The 24,244-nt window shown below is 37.9% G+C and overlaps 1 protein-coding gene across 2 annotated transcripts in view; it reads left to right on the top strand.

The window, feature by feature from the left end:
• The window catches only part of LMBR1 (limb development membrane protein 1), a 70,248-nt gene extending 46,227 nt beyond the window's left edge, over positions 1-24,021 (top strand). For both annotated transcript variants that reach the window (XM_063182434.1, XM_063182459.1), the window contains 10 exons: positions 488-552; positions 1,601-1,673; positions 7,192-7,272; positions 8,005-8,081; positions 8,312-8,389; positions 8,869-8,942; positions 9,172-9,262; positions 10,709-10,775; positions 14,995-15,156; positions 17,124-24,021. In XM_063182434.1, the coding sequence (XP_063038504.1) occupies positions 488-552; positions 1,601-1,673; positions 7,192-7,272; positions 8,005-8,081; positions 8,312-8,389; positions 8,869-8,942; positions 9,172-9,262; positions 10,709-10,775; positions 14,995-15,156; positions 17,124-17,206 (851 nt within the window). In that variant the 3' untranslated portion in view covers positions 17,207-24,021. The remainder of the gene's footprint in view (positions 1-487; positions 553-1,600; positions 1,674-7,191; positions 7,273-8,004; positions 8,082-8,311; positions 8,390-8,868; positions 8,943-9,171; positions 9,263-10,708; positions 10,776-14,994; positions 15,157-17,123) is intronic.
• The last annotated feature ends 223 nt before the right edge of the window (positions 24,022-24,244 follow it).

Genomic DNA, 24,244 nt, shown 5'->3' with positions numbered 1-24,244 from the left:
GCTTTGGCTCATGATAATGGTCCCTGGGCTCAACTCCAGAACTGCACTGAGAATTGTTTGGGAACATGTTAACTGGCCCAGGGTAAATCATGCCAGGAATAGTTCTAGCAATTTACTGGTGTAGGCAATCCAGTCTTAGAGCCCAGGAATGCGTCCTGGCACTGCTGAGTTTACTGGTGAAGACATAGCCTCACGTGCCACATGATTTGAATAATTAATTAATTGGTTGAGCAGGTTTAAGGTCTCCAATTATATGGTGTTCCTTGTTGACAAAAAGTCACAGTTAAGCTCTGAGGGGAGAGACGCTTGTCTTGATCAAAATCGTATGATTACAGTGTGCTTGAAAGTTCATGTTGGAGCTTTAAGCTCTTGCTCTTTTCAAAACCAAAAAATGGTGATATGTGGAATAGCACACTAAGCATCCAAATAAAAACACCTTCTCTTTGACTTACAAATGACTGTTCTGCATGCTCTTCCTCCCCTGCAGTGTGTACGCCAGTGGGGCTCTCGAGGATGTTTACAGTTATGGGTCAGTTGCTGGTGAAACCAACAGTAAGTGCTCCTCAGTTCTGTCCTCCTGTGCTACCTGTGAGAAGGTGGAATGGTATTTGGGTCTTTCATCTAGAATGCTTACACTTTTACAGAACTCTTCAGTTCATCAGTTTCTATAACCACTATTTCTGTTTTTTCATATAGCACTAAAGCCTGGTTTTATTCCCAAGTTTTTCTTATAATAATACAGACTTTCTCTGATTTTTCTGCTTATGTCAATGCTACTAATATTTATTAGCAGTATTTCCTTCTGTGTTTTACCAGTGCCTGAAAAATGTGGGCATATTCTGAGTTTAGTTGCAAAGAACACAAGAGCAAAGAAAGTCTGGATAACAAGAAGGGTTCCTGGGGTACACACAGATGGGTGAAATGTGGGTAGTTGTCATCTTTAAGAGCTTTTTACACACAGATGCTCTTTGGTTCATGGTCTGGATGCTGTGAGGGAAGGGAGAAGTTTGTACCACTTACAAGTGCTCTAGTGACTTCAGTGTCGCATGTCCTAGTTTGTAGTTACTAAAATTTGGGTGCACTTAGATCTCGCTTTCCTTTTCATTAATCGGTTCAACCCTGTAAATACAAAGAAAATAACTACTGTTTTTATCTCTAGTCTCAAGGCACCTGGTAGCTGAGATAGACTGACTTCATTGATTTGTTTTAGCTTATAGCAATTTATATTTTCATGAAATACTGGCTTATGTGAAAAGTTGCTTTTTAATACAATTTTTCAAAATCTTTAGTTATTTCTGTTTAAATTTGGTGTGAAGTTTGATATGGTTTGAATATAGGTCAGACATTGTTCTGTCTCTTTAAATTGAAACTGAACATAAAATCCTTAGCTCAAAATCAAACCTTTAACTTTGCTTACAGTAAAGATACAGTTGTGTAACAGAATGGAATAATCTGTGAATTTTTTGTGTCACTATTGTAAAGTTGTAGACCGTGTATTTAAAGTTCAGGTTACAGGAGCAAAGTCAATCTGATTGTGTGAGTGCAGTCAGGAAAACAAGTGTCTCTGATACTCAGTTCATGTTTCTGTTTGCAAATACAGATCCTGGAAGACCTAGATGAGCAGATGTATATCATCACTTTAGAGGAAGAAGCAATTCAGAGGAAGCTTAATGGTATGTATGCTATACCTGTAATGGTACTGCTTCAGATACAGTATTTAGAGTGGTTCTGGTCAGGAGTTTCTGTTGGTCAGCCTCTTCTCTCAAAACAGAAAATTTCAACATCTTAGCCTGTAACAAATGTTACAGGTGTACATTTCCTCACCAGGTTTTCCAAGATTGGTTCTTGTCTTTGTGTGGTTTGCTTTGTTTTTGAATTGTTCATCAGCTCTCTAATGTGGGAATCTTCTGAGCCTGAGAGAGCAATTGAGTCATTGTCCAGACCTACCACCCTTACTGTAAAATAGCTTGGATTGGTAAATGACTCTATTTCAGCCTTGTTTGAAGGACAATGAACTTACATTAGCAAGAGGCTTGACTTCCTGCAATACGAGTTTTTGTTTCTAATTTGGAGGATTATTTGTGTTTTGGTTGATCGTTATTTAAAATCATAGGTAGTAATCCATTAAAAATCAGAGCACTCCATTATATTCTAGGAGTTATTTGGTGAATTAAAAAATAAAACATTCTATTAATAAGTAAGGAAAATTAATAATTACACAAATGTTTTTAGAATTACTGTATTTAAAATTTTACTTAAAATTTTGCATTTCTTGATAAGGTGTTTTTGTTATGAAGTGTTTAAAAACATGAAGTATGAAGCAAAGCATGAAGTTTTGACTTAGAAGAGAAAGGAGTGTTGCAACAGGCAGGGACCACTTATGGAAAATTTATTGGTTCTATAAACCTGGAAATCATGTTGTACAAATCTTCTGACTTGCTTTTAACTGCATGGATAAGCCATCCATCCATAATTTATGCAATTACTGCAGTTTTGAAAACCAAGGAATTTTCATGTAAAGACAGTACAACAATGTATGTGTCATGATGACTTATTTTAGCCTTAATTTTTAAAATTTCCTGGTTTTTCTCTCCTGCTTTTCAGTCTTCTGTCATGTATCTTAAGCTTTCCTTCTCTTAGGTCTCATTAAGTCTCCTTTCAAAGTTGCTTGGTCAGGGGAAGTACCTTTGATAGCAGAGGTCATGGTGGTCATCTTTATTCCAGGGCTCAAAATCTGTGGAGGAGTAGTGATTTCCTTGTGCTGAAATCAGCCATCACTTCAGTTTAAAAGTAACATTCACCTTTTCAGGTGTTTATAGTGACACACTATGTGTGCATTTACACAGACACACAAAAAGGTGCAGGCAGTGAGTGTCTTTGAAGCTGTGATGGGGTGATGATAATCATTGCGTGTGTTTGATGTTAGCTGGGAACTGTAAAATATTTGTTACTGAATATTTTATGTTGTCATGGTGATTCTACTTGTGTACAACACAGAGCAATGTCCCAGTAGTTATTCAGGAATCTATTGGAAGCAGTGTTCAGATGGGGAATGTGATTATTTAGGTGATGCTTGGCTGCTCTTTTTCTTGCAGAAGTCTCTCAAGAGTTGCTTATATTGCAGTGTGATATCAGCTGTGGAGTGGACCTGGGCTGTTTGTAGGTGCCTGCTAGCTGGGAATGGATTTAGGATGTGTGCTGGGAGCACCCCTGACCATCAGCCTAGGCTGTTTGTAGGTACCTACTAGCTGGGAATGGATTTAGGATGTGTGCCAAGAGACTGGATTTGCTTTCAGCACGTGGCTTGGTATTCAGTGAGAAGTGGAGCTGAGCCCACCCATATTCCATGGAGCACTCACCAGCCTGCTCTTGAGCAGTGAAAGACATGGGATTTAATGTCCTGAGACAGGAGAGGACCTGGATTCCCTCTGTTTCAGTGCTGAGGGAATGGCATGGACACCCCCAAAAGGAATGCTTGAAAACCCCTAGGTTGATGTACAGAGAAAATTAAAGGACTTAAGCTGAAAAGTAAATGAAAATCTAAACTGCATATTGCATGGAGTTGGGGCAAGGTGTTATATGTGCAGGAAGATAGTTTGCAGGATTTTTGTAGTAGTTTTTTAGTAAATTTAAGCACAGTTCTCATTATGGTGAGCGTGGAAACCTGTCTTCTCTTCCAGAAGCCTTTCTATGTCAGAAGCATTGACATCATTATTGCCAGAGCTATGAAGGGTCATGTTTACCATGTTTATTGCCTTTTCTAAAGTGTGTATAAATGGGGATGGTGCTAATTACATCAGTTAAAGGTGTCTGTGATGCTGGAGGCCATAATCTGTGTTTTAGCACACAGATTGTCACTGTTGCTCTGTCACAGTGGATATATTCAGCTACACACTTCCTCTGCCTTGGCTGTTGCAACTCTCCCACCATGTTGGTGGTGGAATCCATGGTGCTTAAGTAACCCTGCTGGGCAGGTTTCCAGAAAAGTGCTCTGAAATTAAATACTTTATTTATATTTATAACTAAAGAGTTGAATTTTGATTAAAATGAAGAGGACCAGAGCAGAGGCTTAAGTGATACCTGATGATTGTAAAGCTTTTCATATTTGAAAATAAATCTATCTGTGAAACTGTAGATCTTCTTTGTGGGAACTAATTTTCTTCCTCCTCAGGTATCTGCAGTGTCTAACTGAAAATCAGAGGAGGAGGGAGGGGAAAGTTTGATTGTGTTATCTACCCCAGTATTTTTATCTATTGAAGAGATACTGGGCTTTGGGAAAATGTTTGTTTCCAGTGTATTATATTTCAGTACCCACATCACTCCTACAGTTGAAAAATAAAGCTGGGACTTTTTTATATTAAAAGAAAAAAGTTGCCTTCAGCTATTAGTTTTCCTGAATCCAAAGAGACGGGTGGGGTAGGATCAAAAATACTTACTTGATCAAAGTTATTGGCTCTGAAGGTATCCTTACCTATGTAAGAAAGATGAAAGGTGTTGTTTTTATTGCACACTAGTAACAGTGTAATTTTGAACTAATTGGTGGTGAACTGCCAATCACCTTGAGGGAATGCAAATAGATACTCTTACAATTTCCTTTGAGGTACTGAAATCTTATGTCGGGGCTGGAAGAAAAACAGAATAATACCGTTAAATTGACCTTAAATGAGCTGCTTTGTGGCTTTCTTGGAGAATCCCTTCTAACTTTTCATTGCTAGTCCAAACAAGTCTCGTCTACCAATTTGATTTATTGGCTAGACAGCGCTGACATTGAACTTTGTGCGTGTTTGAAATAAAGCTAATGTTAGAGAGCTTTTAAGAATTTAGCTGCATCCTTTCCAAATACTCTTTTGACTGATCTGAAACCTTGCCTCTCTCATAAAATATCCTTTTGTATAGCAACCTGTTGTTTGCAACTGTTTTTAAGGAGGAACTACAACAGCACTTAGATATGATTCAGAATTTCTACTGACCTGTGTCTTAGGGACCTTCTGTGATGATGCTGATTTGTTGGATAGACGCCCATGAAATCAGTGTTTTCAGCTCTGGATTTTTATGTTGAGGGGAGAAAAAAACATAGATATATATTGAACTGAGCTTTTCCTCAGAGACTCCTAAATCAGTTACAGAAAAGAAGAAAACATCAGATGCTGACTTGAGTTTTCCTTCTTGTTCAGCCGCTTCCATGAAAGTTCTTTTCCCACTGAGCTCTATTGCTATCCTTTTTCCCACCTAACAGTAATTAGTCATTCCATAAAACAGATGTTTTAGACTTTTCTGGGGGAAATGCATCATTACAAAAGCTTATTTTTATAGGGATAATTAGCTTGGGTTTTATAAAGACTTTTTCTGAAAACCTGTGTATAATGATTAATTTTTAAAAAAACACTGAGAAATGGAACTGACATTTGTATTTTAGGCACTTCAATTGATAAGATGTTGTAATGGAACAGTGTCTGTAGGTCTTACTTGAATAGTCCTGAGCTTAGAGTTATTTATATATTTGAAGCCTGTAAATATTATCCCATATTCATTATGTCACTGATATTCAAGATAAATGTTTAGAGAAAGCACAGAAGTTGCATGTTATATGCAAAAATGTATGTGAAAGAAACATTCATTTAATTCAGTTAAACTTTTAAAATTTTTAACACTTGGATGTTTCATTGGTGATTTGATTGCATTGAACAAATCAGTATTTCACAGTCTGCAATAAGAAGAGTCACCTTTTTTCTTGAGGTTGCTGGATGGATGAGGAGACAACAGAAAATAAAGAAATAATGAGACTGGACTACAAAGTAGTGTTGCTGTGCCAGCAGCCTAAGTGCTGTTTAGATTTTGTAGGCAAGTGATCAAGATATCAGATAAAAGCCTGGACAAGAATAATAATCTCCTATAAATTTATTAGAGACTGTTTAAAAAAAGTCCATGGAGCTTGGTGCTCTTACAGGTTAGCCCATGGCCAGAGGTGGGGCTGAGGGTAGGGAATGGCCAGCAGGTGAAAGGTGTGAATGTAAATCAGCAAAACAACAGCAGAGAAGACTTCGGGTTTAAGACCTTGAACTGTCACTGCCATGGTGTGTTATTGCAGAGTGAAATTGGCCTGGAATAGACAGGGAAAATAGGAGCCCTTAACTTATTTTCAGGTGAGATTGCCCCACTTTCATCCCTTTTACTTCTGAACAAAGATGAGCTGAGAGTTTCTAACTTATCCCAGGCAGAATATTTCCAGGTTGTAATTGCAGATAGTGAAAGCTAAAGCAGAAATAATGGGATGGGAACTGAAACAGCAGAAACAGGTCTCTAGTCAGCATTGCAGTGCTGTGTCAGTGCCTGAACATTGTGCAGGGTTTGTAGAGGAACTGGCATCAGTGAAGGAAACCCCATTGTGCTTGCACTGGAAAAGAGGAGTGGTTAGAAGAGAATGGAAGAGAAAAAAGATGTAGAGAGAAAATGGGCTGGGTTTCCTCAATGCTGCATAAGGATAGGAAGAAAAGTTGATGAGCAGTTTTTGGCAGAAAATTAGTAGGAGAAAAGGGATTAATATTATGGTTGTCAGGGCTAAGCTGATGTACAGGAGAAAGTATGGGGAGTTGCACAACAGTGACAACATGTATGTTGTGAACTGGAAAGTGGAAGAGGTTGGTCTCATCTCACAGTGGCTGTGGGAATATCTGACTGGCAGGGAGGGACAGAGCAGGCACTGGTATGAGCACAAGATCCATCAGCAAGCAGGTCAGAGTGTGGAAACTGAGCTTGCTGAGGAAAAGGGAGGGAGGGGCAGAAGCTGAATCTGGAGCTCTGGCTGTTTTAAAGGCAAAGGTCCACTTTTGCTAAATAATAATGCTCCTGAAGGGCATCTGGGGATTCTTTACATCTTGGTACCAGAATCCTATAGGGATTTAAGAATGAGGCATTTGAGACATCCTGTCTGTCACTCTAGGGCTGGTCATTGGACTTGTGTGAAAGTTCAGCATCAGCAAACAGACTGGGATCACAGGAGATGATGCTGCAACCTCTGTGCTGAAATCTTCTGGGTAGACTCTGCTGTTTTTGAAAAGTATTTGAAGAGTCTCAAAGAAACCCCTGCAGCTTAAAGTCACAAGTGCTTAATGTGATATTTCCTAAATCCAAATTGTCACTGTGTGCCTTGCAGTCACATCCAAAAGAAAATCATGTCTTTTGTTTTAAAAGGTGTCTCTTCCACAGTGGAATACCAGACAGTAGAGTTGGAACGTGAGCTTGAAAAAGTGAGAAGCAAGAAAACAAATCTAGGTAATGAACTTTCTAGTGTTTCATGTAGATTGTAGTTTAATAAACGACATTAAGGTGCTGTGTTTAGTTTGGAGCAGTTGCTTGATTGATTCCAGTTTGTTCTTAACTAAATTTGTGCGTTTGCAAATATGTTAGATGAAATCATTGCACCCCTCCAACAACAAAAAAAAAATTAAGTAAGGAGTCTGATTTGGATATTATTTCAACATTATTTTAGAGAAATTGTAACACCTCTTTGCATGTAGCTTTTCATGTATAATATGCTTATGAATATTTGTGCTAATTGATGACATTACTTTCCTTTTTGTGTTTGAATTATTTCTGTAAAATTCAAACAATCTTTTCTTGCACATGCTAATGAAGTTAGTTCTATCTCTCCTGCCTTACAAGAGGAAAATACTATTTAAATATCTGAAATTCTGACCTTTAGGTCATGCTAAAATATACTGCTGTGTGCTAGGGAAGAAAAAAGTTAAGGGGAAACATGCCTCTAAGAAAAATCTGCTTGTCTCTGTCTCCCCAGCCTTTCTCTAGAGAGGTTTCATATTTTTGCCATTGCTTTGTAGAGCTGTACAGGTGGATGTTCTTATGAACTGGTTGATGTTTGCTCCAGATCAGGATACTGTTGTTACTTATATTTATAGTGAGCTTATGGATAGCTGAATGATTCTTCCTTGTTTTATTCTAAGTTGATCTATGGTATTAGACTTATGTTTTTTCTCTTCTGAACAGAACGGAGGAAAAAGGCTTCTGCTTGGGAAAGGAATTTAGTTTATCCAGCTGTCATGATACTGCTCCTGACTGAGACAGTAAGAATTTTCTTTTTTTTTTCCCCAGCTAAAAGTATAGAGTTCTTTGGTTATTTGAGAAAATAGTTTTAAATTTTCTCAGTGAAGATTGTTTAAGCAGCAATCTTGATATTCTTTTCTTGACCATTTAACAAAAACTGGACATTATGGAGTCTGGTGAGGAGGATAAATGTGAAGATTAAAAATGTGGAATACTTTTCAATAACAAGACTGTTTCCTCTTTTTTATAGTCCTTTTCAGTTCTTTTAGTCGCTCTCAACATTCTTTACCTGTTGGTTGATGAGACTGCAATGCCAAAGGGATCAGGGGTAAAGTAATCTTCCCTTACAATTTTTATTATTTTAGTAAAGCTTTGGATGCCTTGCAGAAGTGCAAGTAAGAGATTTTGCTTTAATAACATGGAAACCAATGAGCCTTGACCTTGACTTTGCTTCTAGGTTTCATTTCTGTGCCCACACAAACATTTATTACATGTCATCTAGTGAGTGCTTACTAAAATAGTGCAGAAGCTTTGTGTAGATCCAGTGATGCACTACAGCAGATCAGTAATCTGAAGTTTGCAGTTCTGTCTTTGCAATGCATTTCACTGCAGTTTGAAAGCTGCTGGTGCCATTGCATGGGGTGGGGGGACTTGGAATGTGGGACATCAGAACCCCCCTGAAACACTGAATTGAGAAAAGGCTGTATGGCCTATAAGATGTTGCATGTTGTGTTCTGGGTAGAAATTAACTTTATGAACTCTTGCTTGGATCTTATTTAATTATGCAAAGTTTCTTTTTCCTTGTAGGGACCTGGAATAGGAAATGCCTCCTTATCCACCTTTGGCTTCGTGGGAGCAGCACTTGAAATCATTTTGATTTTGTATCCTTTCTGAAAGAATTCAGTCTGTTAACAAGTATTCTGTCTAGTTTTCTGGGACACTGATAATACACTAAGACACTAGCCTGGAAAGAAGAAAGATAGGTCAGTCCTTCTCAAACACTTGTTTTTGTTTCTTTTTTCTTTAGTTCTTAAGACTTTTAGGAGACTGCTGAGAACTTGAGTGAAACTTGCATTCCTTGGGGGTTCCTTTTTTCCTTAATTCTCACAGCTATCTTATGGTATCTTCTGTCGTCGGCTTCTACAGTCTTCGTTTTTTTGAGAATTTCACTCCCAGGAAGGATGACACAACCATGACAAAGGTAAGGTACAATCTGGGATGGGCATGGCCCCCTCCTGTCTTTCTTGCCACCCAAGACAAACTGACTCTCTTAGTAATTGCCCTGAATGGCTCATTTGCCGTGATCAGTATTTGTTTGTAAGCTTTGTAAACACAAACTGGAAGATTGTCAAAATGCTGAATGAGTGGGAAAAAGGATGTGCTCTGTTTAGTTTGGATGGCATCCATTCACTTGTAAAAAGCCAGGAATGGCAGAGCTTGTTAACTGGCTATAGAAAAGCAAGTGAAAGAACTTCCTTCAAAGGGAACTTATTGCTAATGAGTAACTTTGATTGTGTTAACTGTACTTCAGGGACCTTGTTTGAGATCTGAACAACGTGGTTGCTAGAAGTAATACAGACAAAGTAATTCAAATTTGAATAATGAAACTAAGACTGAGGACAGCTATTCAGCAGCATTGTCCAATCTGAAGCTAATTTGACTTTCTACAATTTAGCACTGGCTTTAGCATAACCAATGCTGTTACCTAATTGGGAGGAACATGCCTAGGTTTTTGGCAAAATATTCCCCCACCTGACATGGGGAAGTGATCAGTAACCAAGAAACAGATGTTGAATTTAATTATTTTTTCAATATGTTTCATTGTTTCTATATTTTTTTTATTTAAGTAATGGAATAAGATACTTTTACTACAAATTGTTGGAAGTGAGTGGGTATATACACAGAATGATTAGAGGAATAAGTAGTAGAGAGTTGGATTGTTCTTAATATTTCCTATTGATTTTTTACAGTAAACCAGGAATAGTGTGGAGATAAATAGTGAATGTATAAATGTCTACCTACTTTCAAGTTTACTTTTTTTTCCTTTTGGCTTCTGATAGAACTAGACCTGAAGAAAATGATCCCTTGTGAAAGAAAGTTTCAATTACTCTTTTTAAAGGCTTTACAAGAACAAGAAGAAATCTAACAGCTGTGAATTTTTTCGTATTATTTAAAGTAGACAACAGGCATTGAATTGAAAGGAAGCTCTTTGTTGTAATTTTTTAAATAGTGCTAATCCTGCAAGCAGTTACATCCAAGGCTTAAGCTGATGTATCAGTCATCCATTCTAAGCCCATGGAATTGTTCTTTTATAAAACATTCACAGGAAGTAAGTAAACAGTTGATGCTTTGCAACATGGTTGTTTTGAATAATTTTGGATCTGAGCATACAGAACACTTTGATTAAAAGCACATGAATACATATTTGATTTTTTTTCTTGGAATCATTTTTGTCTTGTGTAACACCATGTGGAGAGGAGTGACAGAAGTCAGCAAGACTAACAATATGTTACAGTAAATTGCTTTAGGTTCAATTTGAAGAATGTGCCTTTTAAGAATTATTCTTTTTCATCTTGACTGCTGTTTTTCTTTGTATTCCCTTCAGCAATCTCGTTTATCATTTAAATGCTGTGTCATTTTCAAACAGATAATTGGAAACTGTGTCTCAATCTTGGTGCTGAGCTCTGCTTTGCCAGTGATGTCAAGGACACTGGGTAAGTGAAATGGAAATAATATCATAATAAAGGATGTTTAATTAAAAAAAAAAAAAAAAAAAAAACAAGAAGAAAGAAGAGCCTGTACCTGTATTTTTCATAATAGGTATGTAATTTGCCATCACTTTCAGATGAAAAAACATGTATCTGTGGCCTTCATTTCTACACAAACATTAACTGTTGAACATACATCTATGTACATGAACTGCAGGACATACTTTCTAAAAAGAAAATGATGCTAAGTATTTTTAGGGAATAGATTATTTTAAGAAGGTCAGATTTGAAACTTCTTAAAACAGGAGATTGTCAGATGAAAAGATAGGAAAACTGATTGTCCAGAGCAGTCTGAAATAGTTTCATGTTCACTGTGAAATTAGTGCTTAGTTCCTGTCAAGAAATACATTTGGGATTTGGTGTCTGAAATTCAAGGTAACACTGAGTGCAAATGGCTTTTTAAAAAGAGTTAATGACTCTTCATCTATTAAGTTTTTAAATCAGCAGTGATACCAGGCTACTTTAGTTTCCCCTACAGTAACATGCTTGTATTTTTTGTTAACTTCTTTTTTCAAATTTAACAATTTGGAGTCTACCATAGCAGAACTGAAGAACTCCTGATTTTATTGCTAAGGATTGGCAGTAGCATTTGAAGTAGTTAATCTGTTATAACCAGTTGGAAAAATGTGTTGTATCTTCACTTTAATTAGGTAATCTTCAGCTTGAATTCTTGAAGCTAAATTGCAAGGCTATTACATGTTTTAAGTAGTGCAGAATCCTTGTAACTAATGTGAATTTCATTGGGAACATTAAATAGAACAAAACAAAAATCTTCACCTCAGGCTGTACAAGTCTTAAGTACAAGCTTAGAAGTTTGAGCTCAGGCCCACAGACCAGCAGTGTGTGCTCAGTAGTTCTCTAGCTGCTCTTCCTTTCAGGGAAAATACTCTTGAATCAAGAGCAGTTCATGGTTTTCCAGTATTATACTGGATATTCTCATGCTATGTATGAGGGGATATTTTAATAAATTATAAATAATTTTTATAGCAAATAAAAAACCTACTGCAGTGCATTTTGGAGTGTTGAATCTTAAAATAAGCATTCCAGAACTTAAAAAAAATCTATTGTAAAACTTCACAAAAATGTAAAAGGGTAATTCAAGTACTTAAAGCAGTGGAGTTTTAAAATATAACCAGTATAAAGGTCTAAGAAGTGAAATGGTTTTAGCATATGGAGCCATAGAAAAATCACTGTTTAGAATTGTAACATGAGTTTGTGTCTACTAAGTTACTGCATTCAAGACTTGTTTAAAAGAAAATAAAATTAATTGTTAATGATCCATGAGATTACCAGTTGATAATAACCAGATTCTGTGGGAGTAAGTGTACACGCTGGGTCCATTGTTGTCTCATAGGAAACAGATTAATGGTAAAACTCACTTAAAAACCAGACTAACAAGTGAAATTCCTGAATAGTTTGCCATAGAGATAAATAAAAGAAGAAAAAAGATGGAACAATTAACACACAGCTAACAAATGCACAGTCACAGCTGTCCAAACAGGATTAATAGAGTGTATTAGAGTACAGTGAGTCATGTGGTGCTTTTGCAGAAATATCAATGTGTGTTGCACTACATGCCACCTCCCTGTGGCACTGAATAGATGAAAAGAAATAAATATGTTAAGCAGATTCATAGTCTTTTCACTTTATTAAAAAAGCGAGATTCTAGGCTATAGAGAAAAGACTAGACTTTATCCTTATGGGAAAGGTGAAAAAGCAAAAGTTATACATGCACTGACCTTTTTCAACTTTAAAAAATGGAAATAGTTTCTTCTTACATGTTTCATAGCATTCTAATTAGATATGTAGGTGGTGGATATGTCTAATCTGTCATTCTTCTAGAACTCCAGGAAAGTTTTAAACTAAAATAAGTTATTTTACTTAAATAAGTTAACTGATATTTCCCCAGAACTTTTCAGCCTTTTAGTAGCCCTTCAGAAATGTTTCCCACCAGCACCATATTGCTAATCACAGAGAAGCAAATTAGGAACAAGGCTCTTAAAGTCAAGAATACAAAAAACAAAGAATTCCAGAGAAAATTGAACTTTCTGGTGTATGGAAGTTTTCCTAGAATTCTACACTTGAGTATTATGTACAAGTAAATGGGGATTTTAAATTTATTTGTGTGTGCTGTCTAAAACCTACCATTTGGTTTTTGTTTAATAGTTTATTTGGTAAAATTTCATCAGCTTTTGTGTGTATATATTTGTGCCACTAGATATGCAAGTTTTTGTTCAATTACTGAGGAGTTATTAAAAGTCTTGGGTTTTTTTACTTTGTGGGCTGAGTGGGTACTGCTTCTGTAAGAAAGACATCAAAACCTTTTTAACCTTTTTCTCCCTTGAGTTTACAGACTGTTACTGTGTCACTTTTCTGATGAGCAGTGACTTTTTCTGTTTGTAAGAAGAAATTGAATGTAATTGAATGTAATTTATGGACAATAATTTTCCCACCTACTTTAAGAGAAGTGTCAGGGTTCATTTGTGTTTGTCCTGGTAACACTGCTCCATGGCTCACTGTTCTTCTGGACCTCTGTGTGTCAAGGAATGTTTTTCCTTTCCCAGAGAACTCCAGTGCTCTGCCTGTTTTGTTCCTTTTCCTTTAAAGTTCTGGGAGCCTGTACATTCAAACCTGACTTTCTTAATTTTCATGTGGCTTCACAATCTGGCTAAAGCACTGCTGCTTTGGAAATGCTAAGGACTCTGTTTGCCTTGAAGTGGGAAAGCAGCTCTGTGTTTATTGTCCTTCATCTCTTCACCAGTTAATTCAGTTGTTTTTTTCTTTCTGTGCTAAGACCTTCTGTGCTTTTTTTAGTATTTCTCCTTGCCTCTTTTGCTGTTTTGATCAGTGATTGTTTTGTTTCATCCTTTGAAACTTCTTTTCATTTCAGTATTTTTTCATTAGGTACCAAATTCAATTTCGATGTTTTAATTTAAATGACAGATGCTGAGTATAAGAAGTGTGTATATCATTTAACATTGTGATAACTGCCTTGCAGGTCTTGGGTGTGCAGATACAGTGAGATTCCTAAGTGTCAGGTTTACCCTTGGAAGAAGTGCAGCTGACCTTAATTCTGTGTCCTCATTTATTATCACTTTTGAAGTCAGTTTTTAAAAGCCCCAAAATACTTTCAAAGTAAGATGATAGAAAATCAGGAGGTTTCAGGAGTTTCAGAGCCAGGGCTACTTTGTGATTGCCTCATTTGCTGCTGCCATTTTAGTTCTGGGACGGGGTCAGCTTCCTGCTTTTGCACTGTTGTGAGGGCACACTTCCTTCTGACATCATCTGTGCCAAAGGTTTTTTGGGAATAAAACAGCTTTTGAATCCTAGACAATGATCATGTAGCTGTCATCTCAGTGCTCTGCCATGTGTTCAGTGCAGTATTCCATGACACCTGACAAAGGAATAACCTGTGGTTCTTCCTCTTCTGCCTTCTGCCATGGGCCCTACACCTTGTGGATGTTTCCATGTTTCAGAAAAATGTTGATCACTTAATTATTGATTGACAGACCTTTGATCAGCACAAAGCCCAAGTGTCAGGGCTGGAGGTGCCCTGTGAAGGAGACCTGTCAGCACCACCTTTCAGCCTCTTTTCCTTCTGTGCAAATGCTCCATGGCTGTAGTGGTGGGTGGATCCAGGAGAAAAACTGCGCTTGGAAAGATGTTTTTAAACTTTGGTTTCAAAAGCAGTGCTCTGGAAGAACACTTTAGAGCTTAGTGTTTACCATAAGATGTTGTGGCTCTCACAGAAAGGCTGTTTGCTACCTGTATTTTTTTAAAAAAAGCTCAAGGAGCATTTCATTATTTTTTGGAATCATTAAGGATTTTATCAAAACTGAGGTTTCAAGCAGTTTTATACTAAGGCTGATTTTTTCCTTGTTACATTTACTGATATTATAAAAAGAGTTCTTACCTAGAATAGACAATTCATTTCAATCCATTATTCAAGCATTTCACTATGAAATTTAAAAAACATTTTGATAAAGGTGTCTTACAGTTTTATGGTGACCAACAAACATTGTCTTGTGTGTTTAACCATATGTCTTCTGGTGTGCTATCTGTAGGAATTTTGCATCCAAATGTAAATGTAATAGAAGGAAATTTTTGTGTTTCCTAAAAAAATGTTATGATTATTTTGATCTAAGTCTTGTATGCAATTTAACAGGAATCACCAGATTTGATCTCCTTGGAGACTTTGGAAGGTTCAACTGGCTGGGGAACTTCTACATTGTGTTATCTTACAACTTGCTCTTTGCTATCATGACAACGTTGTGTCTGGTCAGAAAGTTCACGTCTGCTGTGCGAGAGGAGCTCCTGAAGGCATTAGGTAACACAGCCCTGAAAATTCACTCTGTGCTTCACCATCCCTTTCTCCACCACTGACACCCTGATGTGTTACTGGTAAAGTTCTGTCACAGCTCACAGAATACTTTTTTTTCTGGAAATTTTTCTAAGTTAAAGTGTGAGGATGAATAACATGTTGTTTTTTGAAGAGTCCAGAGCTAAGGTACAGTGTTGATTTCAGTGATATGCCTGTGGTACTTACTGGTCTTCAGTTGGATTTTCAGTCTTTGGAGAGCATAGAAACATTCTCATTGCTAGGAGCAATTATTCCACGTTAAACTTCAGCTTGTCTATGGGTTGTCTTTCTTTTTTGTCTAAATCAACCTAGTAGTTCCCTATAAATAGTTAGCAGAGATCTCAACTTTTTTGTCATACTTTTTTTGGAACATCTATTCAGAAAATCATTGTACAGAATGTACAGAACCTTAGTAACTGGCTGAGTAAAACCTGTACTTGATATAATCAAAAATTTGATCAAATTTTGCATTGATGTTTCTTGACCATTGAAGAAAGGATTGAAACACATTTGATACTAAGAGCGTAAAATGTTTTTTATTTTTTTATTGTTGTCACGCTATCTTATCTTTACTAATTAACAAAGCTCCTCTCTCTTTAGATCCCTAGAGTAGTATTTGCTTAAATTGAGAGCAATAATGGTGAAACTTTAGTGTTTCTTTGCAGCTGAGGATTCAGATAGAATCATCTAGAAGTTACTGATGTTAGTTTTCACTGTTTGAGTTGAGATGCTGAAACAAAATCCAAGCACTTCTCAGAATCCTCGTGGAAGATTAATTTAAAATTGTTGTAAAATAATTAGAAATAAAGTGTTTAATAAAAAATTACAGATGTTGAAGGCAGATTAAGAAACATAAAATGCAAGCACAGTAGGATAATGATCATTGGATTTGACACAAATAGGGAGTCACAAACCCTGAAATGTGCAGGTTCCTGGCACAAACTGGGTTTGTTTTCAGTGCTGTACATCACAAACTATGTCTGTTAAAAACTGTCCCATGGAATTCAGAGAATGAGAACCAAAATTGGCCTATGACCAAAAAATTCACATGTTAGGACTAGAAATAAGGCAATATTTAGGAGATTTTGATTTTTTAGTAGTGCAGTCAGTTTTGGAATTCCACTTCCAACAATGCAAGAAGTTTAACTTTGCACATCATGGCACTTCAGTGTAGTCTACACAAAATGAATAAGAAACTCTTCCCAGGTTTGATCCTTAACTTTATAGAACTTGATAGGAGACTTCAGAGAGAAATTGTACCAAGCAAGGAAGGACTGACATCATGTCTTATTTGAATAAAATATGGCTAAATTTGCCATCTTTCCTCATCTCCCTCGTCCTCAAAAAGAGTAATTTAACTGCTTGCCTTGGGCAGGATGTGAGACTTGAATTAGCACTCACAATAGAGAATTGTGCAGTAAGAACAAATGGCTGGAAACAGAGATAAGTCAGTAATAGTGTAGTATAAAAATGTAATTTGACATATAAATAGTTAAGAGACATGATCTGGTCATCACAAATGACATTAAGATCAGCAGTGGGTGATTTACAAAAAGATGTTCTAGTTTAAAATAATAATTAATTATCAAAGTAATGCAATTAATAATTTTAGGTAATTATTTAGGTATTTTTAGGCAACAGGATAAACTATTGCAAGTCTTTCTTGGTTCTTAACATCTGAGTCTGTGATTTAAGCAATGGAAAGTGAGGGTTCTCCATCTCCCATGCTTATAATGGATTTTCTCACTTAAACAACACTGAGGGAATTTCCCAGAAGCAATTCTTACAGGAGGTAGAACATCAGTTCTGGTCTTCAGCAAATGTGAAGTCTGCAATCACAGAGTAGGATTTGGGTTCTCTGTGTTCTTTTGAATGCCTGTGTGCATGAAACAAGGGGGAGTCTAAGGTTTTCCTTATTCTGTAATGTTTTGCAGGATTAGATAAACTTCACCTATCAAACAATCCAAGAGACCCGGAGACAAAGCCTTCTGCAAATGGCCATCAGAAAACACTGTGATAACAATCACCTGCAGTCAGCAGAGCTGAAAACATCAACCTCATGGCATTCCTGTCATCTCATCAGCATTTTTATATTGCTTTTAGTTGTTAGTTTGGGTTGAGCCTTGTCTCATTTTGATGCTGTGTGCTTCTGAGGAAGTTAGGTGTATCGGATTCTTCTCTTTCCAGTGAACTTTTGGTCTGCTTGTTTATTTCCCAGGAAGTTAATGCAGGAGGTGCCTTGAAGACTGGAAGCTGAGGAGAAAAATGCATTCCTTTTTATTTGTTGACAGTTTCACATCTTTATTTTTAGACTTGCTACCATTTGAATGCACAGTACCTCCTGTGTTATACAAACACAGCTATAAAGAATAACTTTGGGACTTGATTAAAATAAAAAAAAGAAAAAGAAGAAAACATACACTTGAAGGCCAATATGACCCTCACTGGAAATGTAAAGTAGCTGGAGTAGGTACCCATGACAGGAGATGAACAGCTCTACTGAGAGTGGGTTAAAAAGGACAGGAGGGATCCCAGTGCTGGATGCAGTAGGCTGTGTCATGGTGCCTTCTCAGCAGGCCAGTGTGTTTTCAGCTCTCTGTCCTTAGCTCCAGATGCCAGCTTGCTTTACTGGTGGTCAAACAATGTCTTACAGAAGTCCAAGATGAAGATTAACTTCAGTGTTCAATCTGAGCCTAGTATGCTTTGTAAAAAGCTGTGTAGACCCTCTGTCACAGCTCTCAGTTCTGTGAGCTGTTGTGCCCTGGAGGTCCCTTTCCCTACCCAAGACCCTTGTGAAATTTTTGATGAACTACTGTGTGTAAGCAGTACCTGGAATCAATGCAAGGAGCACAGGCCTAGGAGGCTGCAGTTGCAGTTTTCTACAATCTTTAATTTGAAGTAAATTTCTCTTGAGTTTATACTTCAGTTACCAGGATTTCTGTTCAGTGGCATAACCCAGTTATCTGTCACTGGCCTGTTTTTTAATGTACACATGTTCGTGTATATAGGCCTATATGTGTAGATATCATAAATTAAGTTCTAAGGTTGTAGAGATGACAGTAGGTGGTTTGGTAAGTAAAACGTGTGTGTGCAGTCTTGGTAGTTTGAATTGCTGAAGTGTTGAACTGCTCAGAGGCCTTAGATTCAAGACGGCATCAGTGGGTGATAATGTCCTTTCTTGTAGCATTTCCTTGCAGCCTTAGGGAATCCTTCAAGCAGTTTATAGTAAAGAAAAATACCAAGTAAGTATTCAAAAATCTGGTTGCACTTTTGTCCTGCTCAGCCACAAGTAATCTCCAAACAGACTGGAATGGGGGCACCTTCAGTGAGTGCCCCTTCATGTGGGGAGCCAGAAAATTTTCCTGTTCAATTCCTATTTCTGTGAAACAAGTCTGCCTGTCTGTAGTTTGAGGTCTTATATTCATTGGTGACAACTTGGTTTCCAGTGTGGTTCCAAAATAAGGTAAACCTTGTGTCAGAAACTCTTTGGCTGTTCTCTTGAGATGACTGCTCTGGGCTGTAGACCTTATTGCTGTGTGTGTGAATGTCTGCTTGTTTTTTTTTTTCCCTGAAGTGCTTCAAAAATCATGCTCCAGTACACATGAGGATTTATCATTTTTCAGCTGCCTTTTCTGACTTGAACTGGGGCATAATGTAAATATTTCTGTAGTAAATATGATGCTAGAGGATTACTTTTTTTTGTGTGTGTGTGATCAGTATAAATTCAAGGTTTATTGAACTGACTATTGATGTGTTGTATCAAGGCTTGGAAGAAAAAGTAAAATTATTTGATTTCACTAAGATTTACAAGCATCTTTTCTCTTGCTTAGTGCTGACACTTTAGTGAGAAATCTTTATCTGAGTCAAAGTTCTGCAACCAATAACAGAGAGCTATAATTAAAACTTGTTCTAAAATGAGTTTATATTTAAAATATTGGGAGATATATTATTAGGGGCATCAGCCAGGTATTCTCAGAGCTTATAGCCTTATGTATTGGCATCATAGTTAAAACCCAGTGAAATATGTCCCCTTTTCCATGCAAGTCATTGTATGACCAAAATTGTCCTCATGTCTTAATGGGGTGGTGAACTGTGGTGTGTGAAGCCAGTTAGCTTTTAGATAATAAATATTTCTGTTACAATGCTAAGACAGTTAATACACTCTGAAGAAATTAATATTAGGAATAAACCTAGGAGTATGAACCAGCATAAGTCTTGCTCTTTGTGCCTTTGGAGAGATGTTTGTCATGGCATCAGTGACCCAAGAACACAGAAGAAGGTGGATTTTCATGTGTGTTTGGCTTCTGCAAGTGAGTTGGGCAATTACTTCAACTAAGCAGGGGCAGTTCCTGCTGAGAAGCACCCAAGCTTCAGGCAAGACTTTAAAATTCTTTTTCAGAACAAATTTTAGGGCCTTGACTGTGCCCACCCCTTCTGCTGGATTCTGCAGGCAGATGCGTGGGTTAAGGCTACCTTAGGGAAAACTTGACACTGGACTCGGTGGGATGGTTGAGGTGCTGTGTGGTTTCCAAGATGGATGAGAAATTCAGAATTACACTGGCAGTGTTGTGTTTTAAAATCAACTGCTGATATTGTGACATTAAAATATGCCTTTGGCCTTGAAGATGACGTGCTTATGCAAAGCTTTGTCACTGCATGCAGGACACAGGTCACTGTATACTTCTCACAGAATCATATGGTCACTTAAATACAAGCAACTGGTAATTCATTAATGGATATTGACAATACATTCCTGTATTTGACTCATGTAGAGTCAGGTGGTCTATACCTTCAAGGTATATACAGCTGATCTTAGTAACATTAACATCTGCCTCACTTCTTAGGAGGCAAAAAGCACATCAATGCTTCCATCTTCAACTAGATACCACACAAGACCAAAAAATAGATGTAAACTGAGTGTTTAAGTTAGCTGTTTTTTGGCTTTTTTTCTGTGTTGGTAGCACAATATTAAATGCAATTGCAGAACTGTAATATTTGTGGGATTTCTAAGCATGAAGCACACATGCTTATCACGTTAAGCTAAAAAATAGTAGTATTGGTTACTGTACAAGTGACAGTTTTGCATTCATAAGGAGCTTTGTTTACTGTCTGTAATGTGCTGTTTATCTTTGGCCCCGTTCCTCTGATCCCTTTGACCCTGTTGGTTGTTTTAGTGTCATAGAAATGAAAAGATTTGACAAGTGGTTTCCCTTGTCTGGTTCCCAGGTACCCCTGGAGCACCAGTGGAGGGAGGGCTGGGCTGCCCACACAGGCAGGGAGGAGCTCCTGCAGCAGGTGCTTGGCAGGAGGGACATGGGGAGAGATCCTGGGGACATGTCGTCCCCGGTGTCACCAGGGGTGTCACATCCTCCTCCCCTGTGTCACCAGGGGTGTCACATCTCCCCGGTGTCACCAGGGGTGTCACATCCTCCTCCCCTGTGTCACCAGGAGTGTGACATCTCCCTTGTGTCACCAGGAGTGTCACATCTCCCCGGTGTCCCCAGGAGTGATGTGCACCAAGGCCCTGCAGCCCCTGTCCCTCCCACCATGTCTCTGCCACTCACCCCTGAGGCTGTGAAGCAGCTGAGGCTACTTGAGGTGCTCACATGTGCCCAGTGCTGTGTAATGAAGACATGATGGCCCTTTTCTCAAAGAATTTACAATCTAAATTAGAAAGGAGTAAGGTAGAAACAGAAAGCAGTTGGCCTCTTCCTGCATGTGGCTTTCCTTGAGTTCTTGTAGCATGCTCTAGGTTATTTTCCACCTCTTCTCCCTCTCCCAGAAGTGGGGTGGTGGTGTATGTACAGCAACTGAGCCTTACCCTTAGTGGACTGGCCTCTAAAATTTTGAAGTAACAAATACAGGAAAACAGCTAAATCCTGTTTAATGTATTCTCTGATCTTGAAAATAGCATATTTTTAAACCAGGGTGAAATAATCTAAGCAGAGACAGGACATTAAGGCCACATAAATAACCTCTTCAGAAAGAAATGTGCTTAGTTTTGTTTTAAAAGGTGTTGATGTGAACTGTGAAGCTTTAATTGCTGTAATGAAATAAGATTCCCTACCTCCTAGTATTAGGATTTTTGTTGTTATTTTAGTTGAATTGAGAGAATATTGCCTACACTGACTTCCCTCCCCAACCCATGAACACTGAATTTGCTATTGGTAAGCTGGCAGGTTATTTCAGTCACATTGTCAGATTTGAACTTTACAAAAATGCTACTTTTGAATTTATCCCATTCAGCAAGAGCAAACTAAGGCCACAGCCACCAGCCACACAGTGATACAATATCTACCCCCTTTTCTACTTTGCCCCCTTGAGATAGACAAAACATGAAACAGCAGAAGAATCCACATAGATTTGATTTATGCACTGTAAGAAAACACACCAGAAGGCAACTTTAATGGAAGGCTTTTGAAATATTTCACAATTGAAGCACCTAGAACTCTTCAGAGATAAAAAAAATGTATATCATTAGTATACAAATGTCATTTGTATGTTCTCTAAATAAGCCAATAATTCACTGACACTGAGAAAAAATTCACTTCTTAAAATCTCCTTTGTGATTCACAGTGAAACAGTATCTTGGACTTTTATAGAAACCTGTGAACTTCTGAAGGTATCTCTGTCTTGGCAACAGAAACCTTAGGATGCTTGCTAGTTTTGTGTTAACTGCCATATTTTATCAATAACTTTTTAGCTTCATTTAATGCTAATGATTTTTAAAAAATATACATAGCATTATATGTTTTGACAAATACAGAAGGTGACTCCAAACAGTCAAAGAGATAGTGTGAGAAATATCCTGTAAATTCTGATATTCTTGACGCACTGATTCCAAGCTAATTAGAAACTATCTGTATGAAGGCCTTACATCAAATAGAAATTAGGAGATCCTGATTCTTAAAGGCTTTTAGGTATCTGAATGTTGGTATGTACCTACTTGAGCACTTTGGAATGCTGCTTCTGGATGGTTGTTGATCACTAACCCCAAGCACTTGTTGCTTTCCTCCCTACCCCCATAACATTGTTTTATAGTCAGCATCACTGGATGAAGCTCCTTTCTTGGGCTGTATTTTGCATTCTTCCTCTATTCCCTGCTTCCATAGATACCAGCTATTGAAGTATTGGGGCACCTGCTTTGATTTTCATGTATTTCTTTTCCCACATAGAGAGATATTCATTCCCTAGTTAGAACTGGTCTTCCACTACAAAAATGTTCACATTTATGAATTTGTTTTTAACCACTAGATTCCGTTTAAGCAATCTTGTCACTAACAAGGGTCCTCTAACAAATTACCAAGAGCTCAAGTCAGTTTGGATCATGAGTGAGAGGGTTTAGTCACTGTACATATTTGTGCTTTGAGCTTCCAGGGCTGTGAGGGTACAGCCCCACTTGTAGTGAGGGGAAGGAGCTGGTGTGGCCGCTGGGAGCCCTGGGGTGGTGTCACTGCAGGGTGGCTCCTGCTGGGTTCCTGCTCTGCTGTGGGGTGTGCAGAGAGACCTCCCTCAGTGGGAGGTGGGCACACCTTGTGTCAGCTCTCAGCAGGGTCAGCCTGTGAGAGATGCTGAGCTCAGGCTCTTCACCTTTCTCTGGATTTTTGTATTTCATGTGTATGAGCATGTTTTGGGCCTTCTCTCCCCGTGTGAGTTGGTCATTCAGAGAGGTGGCATGATGGTGATACCTGTGCAGTGATTCAGTGGGTGTGTTTAAATGTTTAAGAAGAAGATTGGCTGGTGCATGATTTCCTGTTTCCCACTAACCATGAGTTTTTTCCAGTCTGGACCAAAATTCTTAAGAGTCACAAAATCTCTCTGAGTACTTTCTCCTCCTTGGCTTTATATAACAAAAAAAATTCAGTCACTTTTACTTTCTTAAAGGTAGCTTTCAAAGTAGTTTGGCCTTAGTTAGTGTGATTTCTGTTGCTTTAAGGAGAATTGGATAGAAAAAGAAAATATATTTAGGTATGGGATTTGAAATATTGGTGTGTGTGTATGAAACACATGTACACAAAATATTTCCTTTCCTGTGGGGTTTGGGCCCAACCCCACATTACCTAAATAGAGATCATGTGTTGCTCTTGTCTCCTCTAATTTTTGTATTTAAAATTCCCAGTGAGGATGCTGAGGATGTTCTCAGGGTGCTGCTGGCCCCCTGATCCCTGTCACATGGAATTGGCTTCATGTGTGCTTAGGTGGCATGACCATAAAACCACAATTCTGAGCTGGCCTTTCCGTGGCTGTTGATGCTTCTGGCTGGGCTGTGATGATGGCAGCAGGTACCTTCACTGTGCACATTCAGGGTTTCACTGCAGTGTTCCTGGTTAATATCACAGTTTACAAAAACAATTCTAAATTACGCACAATCTATGAACTGCGTGAGGCTGGGAGGTGCTGAATGGAGCTGGTGGTCCCCTCTTGGTCTGATTTGTGCTTCAGGTTTTGTAAACTCCACAGTCTTGAGCAGCTGACTTCTCTTTCACATGGATGTATCTGACCAAGGTATAACACAGCTGAAAAATTGTGCTTTGAGTGTTACTTTAATCCCAACAGTTTTGGTGTAGATACCTTCTCCCCATCAAACCCTTCCTGGTTCATTTTAGGTCACCCAGAATTATGGTTTATAATGTTCTCTGTTGTGGGTATTTTGTTGTGTTACAAAAAAAAAAAAAAAATCTGCTGCCTTAGCTAGGCTGATATTTTTGTTTTGTTTTGTGGAAAGCAGTGGTAATATGTTTTTTTCCTTTGTTTGAAATGTTACACTGAATGTTTTGTAGGAAATTTTTTTTTTACCGTGTTTTCAATAAAGGTAAAGTGTGATTTATAGCAGAGTTTTGTCCCTTTTTTTATTATAAGCAATGAAGAAATAATCTGTCATTCTAAGTTATCCTGTCTGGAATTGGTATGAATAGTTGTGTTCTTCTCACTTCTTCTTTCTCCCGGTTTAACCTGCTTTTGAAATTCTCAAATGGTTGCATTTCTAAAATATCTGAGGTAGGGAATGTGATGGAGATTCCTCTACATTCAGAGGCATCACAGCCCTGTGTTTTAA

Source organism: Melospiza melodia, chromosome 1, assembly GCF_035770615.1.
Source record: "Melospiza melodia melodia isolate bMelMel2 chromosome 1, bMelMel2.pri, whole genome shotgun sequence".
NCBI lineage: Eukaryota > Metazoa > Chordata > Aves > Passeriformes > Passerellidae > Melospiza > Melospiza melodia.
The sequence above is the reverse complement of the archived record's forward strand: the minus strand, read 5'-3'. Positions and strand labels throughout refer to the sequence as shown.